The sequence below is a fragment of the Aulonocara stuartgranti genome (genome assembly GCF_965226115.1).
Source record: "Aulonocara stuartgranti genome assembly, chromosome: 9".
NCBI classification, from domain to species: Eukaryota; Metazoa; Chordata; class Actinopteri; order Cichliformes; family Cichlidae; genus Aulonocara; species Aulonocara stuartgranti.
Window position 1 is genome coordinate 18,562,300 of NC_138960.1, and position 14,602 is coordinate 18,576,901.

Here is a 14,602-nt window from a genome sequence, read left to right on the forward strand (position 1 = left end):
CCCCTGGTGTTGATGAGGTCCGCCCCGAGTTCCTGAAGGCTCTGGACGTTGTAGGGCTGTCCTGGTTGACACGCCTCTGCAATGTTGCGTGGAGATCAGGGGCAGTACCTGTGGACTGGCAGACCGGGGTGGTGGTCCCCATCTTTAAGAAGGGGGACCGGAGGGTGTGTTCCAACTACAGGGGGATCACACTCCTCAGCCTCCCTGGGAAAGTCTATGCCAGGGTGCTGGAAAGGAGAGTTCGTCCACTAGTTGAACCTCGGATACAGGAGGAACAATGCGGTTTTTGTCCTGGTCGCGGAACACTGGACCACCTCTTTATCCTCTCGAGGATACTTGAGGGTGCATGGGAGTTTGCCCAACCAGTCTACATGTGTTTTGTGGACTTGGAGAAGGCATTCGACCGTGTCCCTCGGGGTGTCCTGTGGGAGGTGTTGCGGGAGTATGGGGTGTCTGGCCCATTGCTACGGGCCATTCGATCCCTATACAACCGCTGTAAGAGCTTGGTTCGCATTGCTGGCAATAAGTCGGACTCGTTCCCATTCCTGGTGGGTGATGGGCTCCGCCAGGGCTGCCCTTTGTCTCCGGTTCTGTTCATAATTTTTATGGACAGGATTTCTAGGCGCAGCCAAGTGGCGGAGGGCTTTCGCTTTGGTGGCCTCAGAATCTCATCTCTGATTTTTGCGGATGATGTGGTTCTGTTGGCTTCATCGGGTGATGGCCTCCAGCTCGCACTGGAACGGTTCGCAGCCGAGTGTGAAGCAGCGGGAATGAGGATCAGCACCTCCAAATCTGAGGCCATGGTTCTCAGCCGGAAAAGGGTGGAGTGCCCACTCCGGTCGGGGATGAGTTCCTGCCCCAAGTGGAGGAGTTCAAGTATCTCGGGGTCTTGTTCGCGAGTGATGGGAGAAGGGAGCCGGAGATCGACAGACGGATTGGGGCTGCAGCTGCAGGAATGCAGACGCTGCACTGGTCCGTCGTGGTGCAGAGGGAGCCGAGTGTAAAAGCGAAGCTCTCAATTTACCGGTCAATCTACGTCCCTACCCTCACCTATGGCCACGAGCTGTGGGTAGTGACCGAAAGAACGAGATCGCGGATACAAGCGGCAGAAATCAGCTTCCTCCGAAGGGTGGCTGGCCTTTCCCTTAGAGATAGGGTGAGAAGTTTGGCCATCCGGGAGGGGCGCAGAGTAGAGCCGCTGCTGCTCCACATCGAAAGGAGCCAGCTGAGGTGGTTCGGCCATCTGACAAGGATGCCCTCTGGGCGCCTCCTGGGTGAGGTGTTCCAGGCATGTCCCACCGGGAGGAGGCCCCGGGGCAGACCCAGGACACGCTGGAGAGATTATATCTCTCGGCTGGCCTGGAAACGCCTTGGTGTTCCCCCGGATAAGCTGGAGGAGGTGGCTGGGGAGAGGGAGGTCTGGGCCTCTTTGCTTAGGCTGCTGCCCCCGCGACCCGGCCTCGGATAAAGCGGATGAAGATGGATGGATGGATGGAAGTTGTCTTAATTCTCTGATGAACTCTGGGCTTGACTGTGGCTCAGGAGGAAGATTGAGGCATTTACTAATCAGAAAGTTAGTGTTTGAACATTGGCTCCTCTAATGTGGATGTTCTTGATCTTGCAAATGAGCCAAGTTTTGGCTGATTGTGCACCACTCAATTTTTGTAACCTCTGACGTTTTGCTGTAGGTAAAGTAAAGCTGGAGTTCATGGTGTGATGATGTCACCTTTAGTGTACAAAGCCCGTAGTATAATGTTATAATAATGGCCCGCCGGTATAACGGGACCCTGTTTAGGCAATATACTAAATACTAAAAGTGGTTTGGCATAAAAAAGAGACTTGAGCATGAATGTGTATTAATAGACAAATGAGGCTTGCATTAAGAATGTCACGGTTCGGGTCAGTGGCCGTGTGAGGCTCCTCGGGCCCCCCAGCCGACGTGGCATGAGGCTGGACGGGCTCCTCGGGCCCCCCAGCCGGCGACACAGGAGGCCGGACGGGCTCCTCGGGCCCCCCAGCCGGCGAAACAGGAGGCTGGACGGGCTCCTCGGGCCCCCCAGCGAAAACAGCCACAGAACCAGTGGGCACCGGGGCCCCTGGCACACAAAAAACAAAACCAGCAGGCTCGCGGGCCTCTGGCACACATGAAACAAAACCAGTAGGCACATGGGCCTCTGGCACACATAAGGAGGGCCGCAGCTGCGCAGAGCACTGACCCTGCTCAGGCAGTGACAGCCCGGTGCAGTTCACAGCTGGCATCTCGGCCTCCAGGGGTCCAGAGTAAGCTGAGGGCTGTAACCCAGCCTCTGGGGAAGCCCCGGAGCGAGTAACGGTCACTAATGTTGCCAGCTTTTGAGGAACAGGTCCGTTGTGAAACATTTCTTCTCCCTGCTCAGAAACAGCGGTGGAAAAACAGTGTGAAAATTGTGACAGCCATTAACTGAACTATGGGTTGTAGCGATGCTAGCGGTGGTGATGGCTGAGTGGCTAACTGGAGCGGCGGCAGAACAGGTAATTGTGCCCTTAGCGAGGCTAACGGTTGAGCTACAGACTGGGAAGCTTGTGGCTGGACACAGAACTGAGCCGGAGAATGGCGATAAAGTCCTGGCTCAGAAGGAGCGGCAGAGACACAGTCCGTCAGTTTTGCAGAGGGTTTGTAGACGCCCACTTGGGAAGGATCTGTTACCACGAAGGTAGGTAAGCAACCCATACTGTCTCCCATCCCGCTCTGAATAGCCCCAGAAAACAAAGTCCCGGAATCTGGGGAAGCCAAAGCGTCCCGCTCACTCACCGTATCGGGCTGTTCGAAAGTGAATGCAGACGGGGGGTGAAGTCCAAGATCCAAAAGGAGAAACTCCCGCTCCCACGGACAAAGCGAGCCTAGAAGCCATGGGAGACCGGTCACAAGACGCTGTAGCCGCCTCTCTATAGCGCGCTGGGACTTGCCACCCGGGTTTTCCAGCCACAGGTCGATGAGCTCCTGTGTGGCATCGATGAGATTCTCCCGTAGCTCCTTAGACGGATTAAGCGCTGCTGGGTCCATCTTGTGGTCGCGTTGTACTGTCACGGTTCGGGTCAGTGGCCGTGTGAGGAGTGGAAAGGAGGACTCAAATGCAGTACTTATTTAGACGTGAGGGCGATTTATTAACAATACCAAACATAAAGTGGAGATGGCAAAACAGAACTAAGGATGAACTAAACTGGGAGAAACTACACCAAGGAGTAGCAAACCTGAACATGAAGGGAGAACAGCAGGGAGAGCACGCAGGGGATTTCACAGAGTATGAACACAGACGACGCGACGAGGAACAGAGGAAAACACACACTATAAGTACACAGAGAGACACTGGGAAATCACACACAGGTGGGGGACACAGCTGGACCTGATTAACCTGACGAGACAGGGGAACACTAACACCAGGGACCAATAGAGGGAGCACAAACCCAGAACCCAGTATCTAAAATCCCAAAACACAAACCATCCCAAAACAGCCACGAATAATAATGAAAGTAATAACAATAAAGAACACAAACACAAAGTCACTGAGTCATGGCCGCAGGACCATGACAAAGAAACCACTTTGACACTTTTGTAGCACTTTTCTACATCATTCGAGCAATTGATCAAACCATCCCATCGTTTCAGGAGAAAGGCAAAACAGACTTTTTTGGAAAAAAAAATGTTGTATATGATGTTGTGTCAGTATAAAAAAGATACAAATTACATATTTTAATTGCCTAAGGTCAGATTACGGGTTAGGGTTAGTATTTCGATGACAATGAGAACTTAGACTTAGGTGATTAATGCGGTGGTATATGATGTATATCCATACTAGTTCAGGGTCAGGGTCAATAGTTTAAAATCTAATTTTCCTTTAAACGCAAAACACAAATCCTGGAAACTGGGAGACCAAAGTTTCCTGTTAATCCTATAACAAAATAAACCCAGTGTGAATGTCAGTGTTCAAACGGGCATCAAAGGAGTTAAAGGTCAGTGCAAAGTCGGCCGCTGATTTATTTGCAGGGAAGCAGCTGCAGGTTTTGCCTGATTAAATAGATAACAGCGCTGATTCGCCCGCTCACTTCAGAGCAGGGTTTGTGTTTATATTCATCCTGATCAAATAACAAAGTGTATATTTGGTGATTTTGTTCGAAAGCTACACGGCAACACTCGGGTTTTTTCCTCTTGTGTCGGCTGGCGTTTATGTAAAATGTTGTGTGTGAGAAACTTGAAGGCTCTGAATGCTGGATCAGAGAAATACCTTTTTTCATATGTGCACATTATCTTGGTGTCATGACACTCGTCCTACTGAGCTATAACTCTCCAGAGCATGTCTTCCATAAAGTTTAAAGTCGGTATAGATTTTCTAACAACACTTGCCTCGGGCTGTGCTCCATTTTTAAGTCTACCAAGAGAGAAAGCCTGTAAGTGGGCTGAGGTCGCTGAGAGACAGTTTAGAGTTTCTTGTGGATTTGAAGTATTTTGTCAAGCTTGTTTAGTTTTTTTTCCTTGTATAGTTACGCATATAGTATACAGCATTATGTAACTGTCTGTTGGCTTGTCCTGTGAGCTGCACTTGTGAAAGGGACATATGCCACACCAGTGAAAAGATTTGTCAGAATCAAAGGGGCTGACCTTCAAAATCACATACAGTGACCTTCTCTTCACAGAGCTTCAGAAAGCTAAGTAAGTCTAAATCCTCAACAGCTCCATTAGAAGGTCCTGCCTGGCTCAGCTGGTCGAAACGGAACAAAGAGTCCAGCCTCTTGCAGAGTGTCTCGTTGTGATGTAGTGCACGGCTAATTGCATCTCTGTCAGACTGATTTCTTTCTTAGGAAGAAGAGATGAGACATGAGGCAGACAAATGTCTGTTTTTGCTTTATAACATGTTAGAACCTATTAAAATTTCAGTTAAGATTCCAAGTACAGGTTTGTGCAATTACATGTTGAGGATTTTAAGGTAGTGTAACTCAGCGGTCCCCAACCCACGGGCCACGGACCGGTACCGGCTCAGTGGCCGCGAGAGTTAATCCTCGCGTGTGAAATTTATGGTTTTCAGGGTTTTTATCGTTTTTTAGCGTTATTCTTTAGAATCCTTATCGTTAACTCAGTTTCCCTGGGTCTTTTCCCATGTGTTATGAATAAATCTTCCTTTTTTTTGGTACCGGTACTGGTTTTATTTTGTTGCATCTATCCGCAACACCTTAAAAGCCGGTCCATGAAAATATTGTCAAACATAAACTGGTCCGTGGCGCTAAAAAGGTCGGGGACCGCTGGTGTAACTTTACTGTACTTTTAAGTGAAATTTGTAGATCAGACAATAACATACAGCTCATAATGTACTTGCTTTATCTACCTTCCACAGTTCAACTCTTTTAATTTGAAAAGCTTCTATTTAGAAAACCATCCAAAAAAATCCCGTCTGACACAAATCAATCAATCACTCAATCAATAAATCAACAAAAGGGTAAATGACTTTCTTCAACAGCGGGTTTTAGTTGGCTTTACTACACTTTGTTTACTCCGTGGTCTTTTTGTTGTTTTCGGGTTTTGATTTCCTTGCAAATATAATTGAGTTTAGACTTGAGGTTTTATTGTTGTTCCAAATGTTTCAAGTTTTGATTTTTGTGTTTGTTGAATGTTTCGGTTCTTGTTTTGATTTCTTTATTCTAGCAGATTACAAGCTTTATTTTTTGTGTCCATTTTTGAGTATTTGCTTCCTGTTGTTTCTTGTGTTTTTTTGTAATGCCAAGTTTCAGTTTTACATCCTGTGTTTTGGTTCATTTCATTGTTTCTTTTAGTAGTTCCCTCAGTGATTCTTTGTTTTCTTTCTGTTACTTTCTGATTTATTTGAAGATTGAGTTTTCTGTCATGTCCTTTGTTAGTTATACCACGTGTGTTCTACTGTCCAATCAAACCTGTGTGTATAAATAGTCCCGTCGTCACAGGGAAGCGTCTGTTGTGCTTCCTTTTTTGCACTTGATCTTTTTTCATGTGTGTTGGTTTTCACATTTATGTCGTGAACTTTTTCTGCCTGAACTAATGGCCTTGTTTTGCATTCAAACCTCCACACTCAACTTTTCTGATATACAATATGCTTAAGAAAGAATGATACAATTTCAAAGTGCTTCAATTCCACAGCTGTTCACCATAACAATCAAATCGCGAAATGTTAGAAAATCATGTAAAGCTCTAGTTGAGTCCAAGAATAAAAACATGGAGGTAGAAATGACCCTAATAGATCTCTTTTAATGTCCTTCCATCTTGCAGGGGAGTGGTTCGAGTGGACATTAATCTACAGGATGTTGATATCGACCAGTGCTCCACTGATGGCTGGTTTGCTGGAACCCATCGATGCAACCTGACCACTATGGAGGTGAGTGTGCCAAGCATAGGGGCTAGATTGATTTGCTCAGTTAAACTGAACTGTAATCCACACCTACTGTGTCACATCTACACAAGGCTCCAAATGGAAAACCAGTAAATCTGTATGTCTTGTGACAAATGTGGGGATCCGATTCACCTTAAATGATACTGCTAACAATATAACCACTAAACTGAAGTGTACAGTGGATACAAAGCATCACTTGATGTTTATCTATGCGAATATATCCCACAGCGTGCCAAGGCTGCAGGGAAGATTTATGTTTTTGTCACACATGAAGCTTTGTCAAAGGCAGCTGCAGCTCGTCTCAGCTATTACCTCTGTCAAGGTTGCGTTGTCATGAAATATGATGTGTTTGTCTGACACTGAATGCACAGCTTTGCGTGAAACTAGGTAGACAGAGATGAGCCAAGTCATTTTGTAGTCATTAGCCAACTGATAAAGTACACAGACCCTATTGGTTCAAATCTTGAGGGTTTCCTTCCAGGGTCAAGAAATATATTTAACTCTAAGTATAGGTGCCTGGAATTGAGACGGAGGGTTATACTCATGTTCAGCATTGGCAGAGTAGCTCTGGTCATTTTTAAAATGAAAAACGTCTTGTCTCAAGGCCTACTTGGAAAAGATGATAAAATTCTCAGTACTGTTATTTTTAAGAGAATGTCAGACATTCACATTCACCATTTTGAAAACTATTATCATTAAACACTGAAGTTAGGTTTTGGGTCAGATAGTCATATTACTTGGCTTGTTTTGGACAACTTTTTGATCTTTAGTTTCTAATTTCACCACGTTCTTCAAGTTAGCTTGATTAGCTCTGCATCAGTGTGAGCACGTTTATAAAAGCACAACGTCGTGTTTAGAGAAAACCAAACATCTTATGCTAGTCAAGCGTGGTGGTGGAGGGATGGGCTGGTTTTGCAGACATGTGAACTGGGCACTTATTCTGGAGTTAAATATGAGACCATCCGTCCAACAGCTGAAAGTGGGTCATGCAACAGAACATTGATTACCTATTTAAACTTAGGTTATTGCTGGTAAAAATGGTTCAATAACCTAGTGGATGACCAGTTTAAAATGAGAAAAGTATGAAAATAAAAGTGCAAAAGTAAAGATTTAAAGTTTCACTAATTAAATAATTAATAATGCCATGTTATGTGCAGGTCATTACATTTTTATTCCTGCTGTTAATTGCAGCCCTTTATTTACCTGTCCTGCTGTCTACCTAGCAGGTAGTGTCCTGTGCGTTTCAGCCTCATCCTTAAGACTGATAGATTTTGAAGAGGTGCCGTAGATCAGGCTGCTTCATAATGCATGTGATGTAATGGATTGCAGTGAGCCTCTTTGAATAATTAATCACTCTCTTTGTCTGAGCACTTGCACCTCTCTGTGGACAGTCAATGGCAGAGACATTTGACATAGTGCCTCTGTGTCGGGTGACTGCGAGGAGAGAAATGCTTGGTTAATGGCATGGATTTGCGGAATAATGTGTGCTCACACCGCGGGAGCATGTCAGGAGCGTGCTTGCTCAGAGCCGAATGATGAAAGCTGTTGTGGTTGTGGCACACTACAGGATGTGTCCTGTGTTGCTTGACAGCTTTATCGTGCGGAGGTGCTCATTATTGTCATGCCTGCTAGATAAACTATGTGGACAGGGAGAGCAACTGTATATGTGGACGTACGCTGACCAAGAGCAAGAGCAGCTGCAGCCACCACATTATTAGTCTTTGATGTGGAATGCAGGGGTTGTAATTCATATGTTTTGCAAGAAACTAAAAAGCAAAATCTTTGTGTCTGTTAGAGCCTCTTTCTGGTCTTAAAGTGCATGAACAGGCAATTTGGGGCTGATAGAGGAGGCATAGAAAGCATGACTGAAGTGTAATCAAGTGTTTTAGGATTTTTTGTGTGGTAATGCTGTAAAAAACACTAAAAGGGTTCCCCTGTATTTGCAAATAGGCATTCATTTAGTTTTATTGACTGTTTTTTAAGCTGTATAGGTATTCCCTCTTTATGTGCAGCAATTTGATGTGTAATGGGTTTCTTTGGGACCATTTTAAGATCCATGTAAGGCGTACTTTCTTTGTTTTATTGGAAACAAAGCACTTTGTTATGATGGTGTTGGGGTTGTTTATTTATGTGCAGCATTCACATTTCTTTTCCACCCTCAGATGCTCTTTATAGCAGCATTTACAGCAAACCCGTCACTACTACTTAGTGTCCTTTATGCATGCATCTCGCCATCATTATTTGCATAACAACTACAACTTCCATGCGTCGCGCATCCGCTGTTTTTCATTTGCATCTTAGGAGCTGCTTAAGTGGCACCATTCCAGCAACTGAATTTGATAAAATGCAGTCGCTTCCAGCCGCCCTGCCGGATTTCCAGGCCTCTCTTTCCTCTCAAGCTGCTGTTTGTCCAGCCGAGCGTACAGGCAGCCCAAACTCAGATGGAGGCAGATGACATGGATGACTGATCCAACAGGCGCGCACACTAAGGCAAAGCACAATGAAGCTCAGATTATTGACAGGAAAAATACAACAACCCCAACAGCATCCAAAGCCTGTGGTTATTTTAGGGCAATGCTGTCTTAAAATCTGTCAATATTTGTCTTTGATTCTTTAGTTTGTATTTTTGATTTCTTATGTTATATTTGAAATATGTTAAGTTCTTGTATTGTTATTATTAGTTTTGTTGTGTTTAGTCTTGTTTGTGTTTCACCTATGTCTCCTTGTTTATGAGTCTTTTTCTGTTTGTCATGTGTTATCTCCTTGTCTATATAGGTTCCCCCTGTGTCTCTCTCCTCTGTGTCCCTTTCCCTCTCTCTGTCTCTTGTGTCAGGCTTGCAACTTGCATCCCAGTTCATGTGTCTCCATGCTTCCTGTTTTATTTTGAAAGTATTGTGTTTACATGTTCAGTGTGTTTAGTTTTGCTTCCCCCGTGGCATCTTGCTCATTTGTGTCAGCTGTGTCTCCCCAGGTGTTTCCACTTCCCTCATTGCCCTTCTGTGTATTTAAGTCCTCTGTCTTCCTCTGTTCAGTGTTGGTGTGTCTGTTTTCGTTTCTTCATGTCATGTCTTCAGGAATCTCATGATTCTGTTTAGGTTATGTTCATGTTTGTCTCATAGTTTCTCATATTTACCTGCTCAGAATCATGATCATGTCTTATTGTCATAGTTGTCATAGTTTAGTTTTTCCCAGTCTAGGTTTTAGTTTTAGTTTTCGTCCCGGTTTGCTCTGCATTGATTTGTATTCACGTTTTTTGGCCAAATAAACAGCTCACGTTTTGTTACACCTTAGTTTTTGTCTCTTCCGTGTCTGCTTTTGGGTCCATGCCACAAACGCACTGGCCTGCCCAACGGGACAACTTCATTTTCATTTCACCATTTCTTACAGATTTCTAAACTGTGTGTGAAATCATTAAACAATACCATTTTGTTGGAAAAAATATTATTTGACAAATGAATATCAAGATGTCACCAGCTGCTGTGCAAGCTGAAGTTGAACTGTGTATGACATAATCTCTGGGGAAGCAACTGAGTGATATGAAAGACTCACAAAATAGCAACCTGCTCAACCTGTTAATACACAGGATTCCTACATAGAGATTGTGAAAAAGGCTGAAGTCACACCTTCTCTGTATTTTCCTAGAAAAAGACCCCTTGCTGCTGATTTTCAATCCAGTTTTGGGTTCGACCATTATTCCCGTTTCCCTTCCATAAGAATGGCTTCTTGACAGCTACTCTTCCATTAGGATAATCTCATTTAGGTTAAATGGATTGTTACGTTTCGGTGTGTCAGTGTTTTGTTTTTGCGTGACTGTTATGTATTTCCTGCTTTACTTTGAAAGTCTGTGTTATTTTAGTGTGTTCAGTTTACGTTTTCCCTGTCTCGTCAGTTCTAATTTGCCCCAGCTGTGTTTCCCTCCTGTGGTCCATTCCCTGATTGCTCCTTCTATGTATTTAAGCCTTGTGTTTCAGTATGTCATGGTCGCGATCTCCCCCGTGTTGTAAATAGTTTGGTGTGTTTGTTGTAAATAAATAGTCTGTTGTAAATTGTTGTGAATGGGTTTGTTAATATTTTCGTTTGAGACACCTTCGTTTTGGGATTTTTGGTGGAGAGCTTTAGTTTTTTTCTCGTGTGTTTTGCCTTATTTTTATTTTCCTGCGTTGCACCCCGGTTGCCTAGGCCGGGGTGTAACAGGATCAACTAAAAAGGTCAGATGCATCTCTCAGGTCCTTTGTCAGGTCTGTTAACCCTTTAAAACCGGTCGGAGTGGGCACGCTCCGTTTTGCGTAACTATTTTTAAATCCCTATAGAACTGCAACCACGTAAGCTAGCACAATAATTTTTTTGCATATGAAACCAGAGGAGTTGTACTTACATGTTATGCCATCAGCTTGCCCTAGGTCACGGTTTCTTATTCGGTTATATTCCAGAAACACGCTTTGCCGATCCGATCAGCTGTTCATAACACTTCCTACGTTGGAACAGACGTCAGAGCGAACTATGTCTGCCATTACTTGCCCGAAACCGGGAGTGACGTCATTTTCGCAGAAAATGTAGTTTACCTTCGGGGCCTTATAAGCCTATGCTGGTGTTTTTTAAAGTCATGTTTGACTTTATGCTTACCTGAATAGTTTCAGGGATGCTTAGGACTAAAATTGCACTGCTGGAAATAGTTTATTTTGATGCACATGCTGTTTTTTTGTAAATTTGCATTATAATATTTTTTCTTCGTTTTTCCTGCAGTATATAAAAATTGGTGTATCTCAAAATAAAACTATGAAGACAATCAAAATGAATTTCCTGTGGTGGGAAACTATTTTGTGCAACTTTTTTGTATTTACAGTTTTGAGGGATAAACCTCTTAAATTTCTCTAACTAGAAATATATGTAAAAAAAACCCCACAAAAACAATTTTCAATTTGTTTGTAGTTTATTGCACTTTTTTGCAATTTATGTAGTTATTATGCACTTAATGCATACATATTATTTAAGTTTGGGCTATAACGGTTGTATTGATGTATAGCAACTTGAAATGGTCCCAAAAATGGCACTACAGCATGTAAATCGTTCGTGGCGATCGTGGCTCAAGAGTTGGGAGTTCGCCTTGTAATCGGAAGGTTGCCGGTTCGAGCCCCGGCTTGGACAGTCTCGGTCGTTGTGTCCTTGGGCAAGACACTTCACCCGTTGCCTACTGGTGGTGGTCAGAGGGCCCGGTGGCGCCAGTGTCCGGCAGCCTCGCCTCTGTCAGTGCGCCCCAGGGTGGCTGTGGCTACAATGTAGCTTGCCATCACCAGTGTGTGAATGTGTGCGTGAATGGGTGGATGACTGGATATGTAAAGCGCTTTGGGGTCCTTAGGGACTAGTAAAGCGCTATATAAATACAGGCCATTTACCAAAAATATAATATAAGCTCTGGCGGACTTGGTTCTATGGTAGGTCTTAAAGGGTTAAGTCATGACTTTCAGATACCGTTCTTCTGCTGTAGACAGAATTTTTTTTTAAGCCTGCCACTTCTTATTTTGTCATCTCTTTTGGCCAATTTCCTCAAAATTTTTAAAGACACATTGCACACCATGCTGAACTATACCAGGTTCAGTGCTAATAGCCTTTTGGAAATCACCTCATTGGTGCAAATATGCTGCACTATGCCTTTTCAAGCTATGCTATCTTGGGCATTTTGTAATAGTGCCAACTAAAGAAGGATGGATGGCTTTTGCACCGTACAGTACATTACTATACACACATTGCCTCAGGAAATATCAGTACTCAAGCACTTAAAACCATAATGCGAAATATAGACATAAAAGAGGAAAGGAAACAGTATTCGAAATAATGAAGTATTAATATTTTAATATTTCATTTTATTTATCATAAAAATACATCTTTGTATTTATTTATCATTGATCGGTGATATTTTAATCACGTGCAATGATGCATTTACTGGTGCAGGAAAATAGCACAAGTGATGTTTCCCTATATTGCCAGTGAGCTCAGGGTTTTCTATGCAGAAGATTATATGCTAGGCATTACACATACATCACCATCAGTTTGCAGGAGCAGGCTTGTCACTGTACTGCTGTCAAAAAGTAGTATAGCAATCAATTTAATTATAGACTGCATTTATTTAGCTAGGAGCAAACACTGCAGTTCCTTTGATTAGAGATGCAGGTCTGACTTAAACCAATCACGATGAAACTACACGAATGAACAGAGACGAGCGCGAAGCCCACGGATGATCAACCCCAATCTTACCTTCATTTCCTGTGGAAAAAGTGTACACACTCTTGTTGGGGTTCTCGTCTCTCCTCCTCTCATCTCTCACTAATGGCACTTCCATTAGTGCGTTTCAATGTTCTCCAAAAGTCTAGGACTTTGCTGCCCTGGGGTCAGCTTTCATAAGAGAATGTGGCTGTGGATGATGATGAATGTTTCAATCAATTAGCTTATTGCTGGGAACAAGTGGTGGGGCCCAGGGGGATCGTAGCCTGTGAAAGCCAGTGACACATTACCTGAATGATTACGCCACCCGCCGTAACAAGAAACCCTGACTCTGTTCTGTGCCGTTTCTTTTTGAGGGATGCTGAGTAAGATGAGTAACCTCTCACTCAGTTTTATTAACTGGAAATAGTAAAAAAAAGAAAGAAGAAAAACCTAAAATACAAACACACACAAAAACTCCACAAAAAGCACTCCAAGGGCATAAACCTCCACCAAGGCCTTTCAGTCTCTGGGCAGTATTTCATTTTAAAGGAATAGTATTGCATTTTGTACATATTTGTTTGTTGTTGTTGTTCTTTTTAAATGCATTTTAACCTCCTAGGACCTGGCATCCACATTTGTGGACATCACGTTTTGGGATGTCTAGACCAAATACCTAATTTTGCTCTACGAGGGCCTGATATCCATTTACGAGGACATTATACTGCCACTGTTCTAACAAAATTTAAAATGAATGTCCTCATATGTGGCTCTCATTTTTCTCAGAAACAAACATTAGGTAAAAAAAAAAAATCTGGTTATTCTTTGTTTTTACATTCATCAGGTCCCAATCAGCCCAAATAGCCATCAAAGAGTTCTGGTCTTAGGAGGTTAAATTTGCACTTGTTTCGACTAAAATATAAAATGCAGAGTTTTGTTATTTGCTTTGTTGAAACAGATTTCAGCACACCTGATTTACTTTTATAATGAAGTATTTATTTTATTGTTTTGTAAAATGTATTTAAACATTATTATTATTAACATTATAAATAGTTCTATATAGCACTCTGACTTTCAGATCAATCTATCAACCTTGAAGGAGAGGTCAGAGGTCAAATGTGACATGATATTGAAAATCTTTATATGGTATTTTCTATATGTTAACAATACACACCATACTTTCAAGGGTCATCCAGTCTACAAGGGTTTTTGTCAATTTTCAAGCAATAAGTCACCAAGTTCATCTTGAAGACTGCGGTGGATGTAAGCCAAATTGTATTGGATTGTTACCATGACTCTGCTCTACACCACTACAAGGTTTTACCAGAATTTATTTAGTTCTTGAGCATGACATGCAAACACTACCAAAAACATAACCTCCTTGGCAAAGGTAATGACAGCAACTCAAACTTTATATTGGTGTATTATAATATTTTTGTATCTGAGTTTCATTATTTTTAATTTAAAATTAAAGCTGTGAAGTATATATTACTTAATTACATTTATTTTTTTTATATGAGAAAAAAGGAAATAAACTAAACTAAATTAGTCAGCCAGTTTAAAAGGCTAACTCTGCTTTTTCCTATCTTAACTTTTTTTGTTAAAGATATCTCACTCCAGACACTGAAGTAGAAATTCAAGTTGCTGTATGTGCTTGTTTTGACAAGAAATTTAAATGGAACAGGATTTTCAACAAAACTTTTTATTATATCAAATAAATAAATAAATAAAAAAGCTTTCCATTTGGACGCGCTGCATCAACCATCCTGTTCAAAACATACATAGCACATCCATGAAAGCACTCAGAAAACCAAACCGCTGCCTCGGTGACGTTTCAGGGTGACGTTTCAGGGTGACGTTTCAGGGTGACGTTTCAGGGTGACGTTTCATGGCGTTTTATGCACTCAGCAGCATGTGCGGTTTATTTTTGCCTCACTGTGGTGCTCTGTCTGCTGTTGAAAAGCTGAAATGGTTATTTGTGCTCTGTCTGTTGAATCACTGTTTCATCTTGA

The 14,602-nt window shown here is 42.8% G+C and overlaps 1 protein-coding gene across 1 annotated transcript in view; it reads left to right on the plus strand.

Annotated features, from left to right (window-relative positions):
• gpr158a (G protein-coupled receptor 158a) overlaps positions 1-14,602 on the plus strand; it is a 94,493-nt gene that overhangs the window by 17,096 nt on the left and 62,795 nt on the right. Inside the window, 1 exon segment of the mRNA XM_082546663.1 lies at positions 6,272-6,377. Coding sequence (XP_082402789.1) covers positions 6,272-6,377 — 106 coding nt within the window.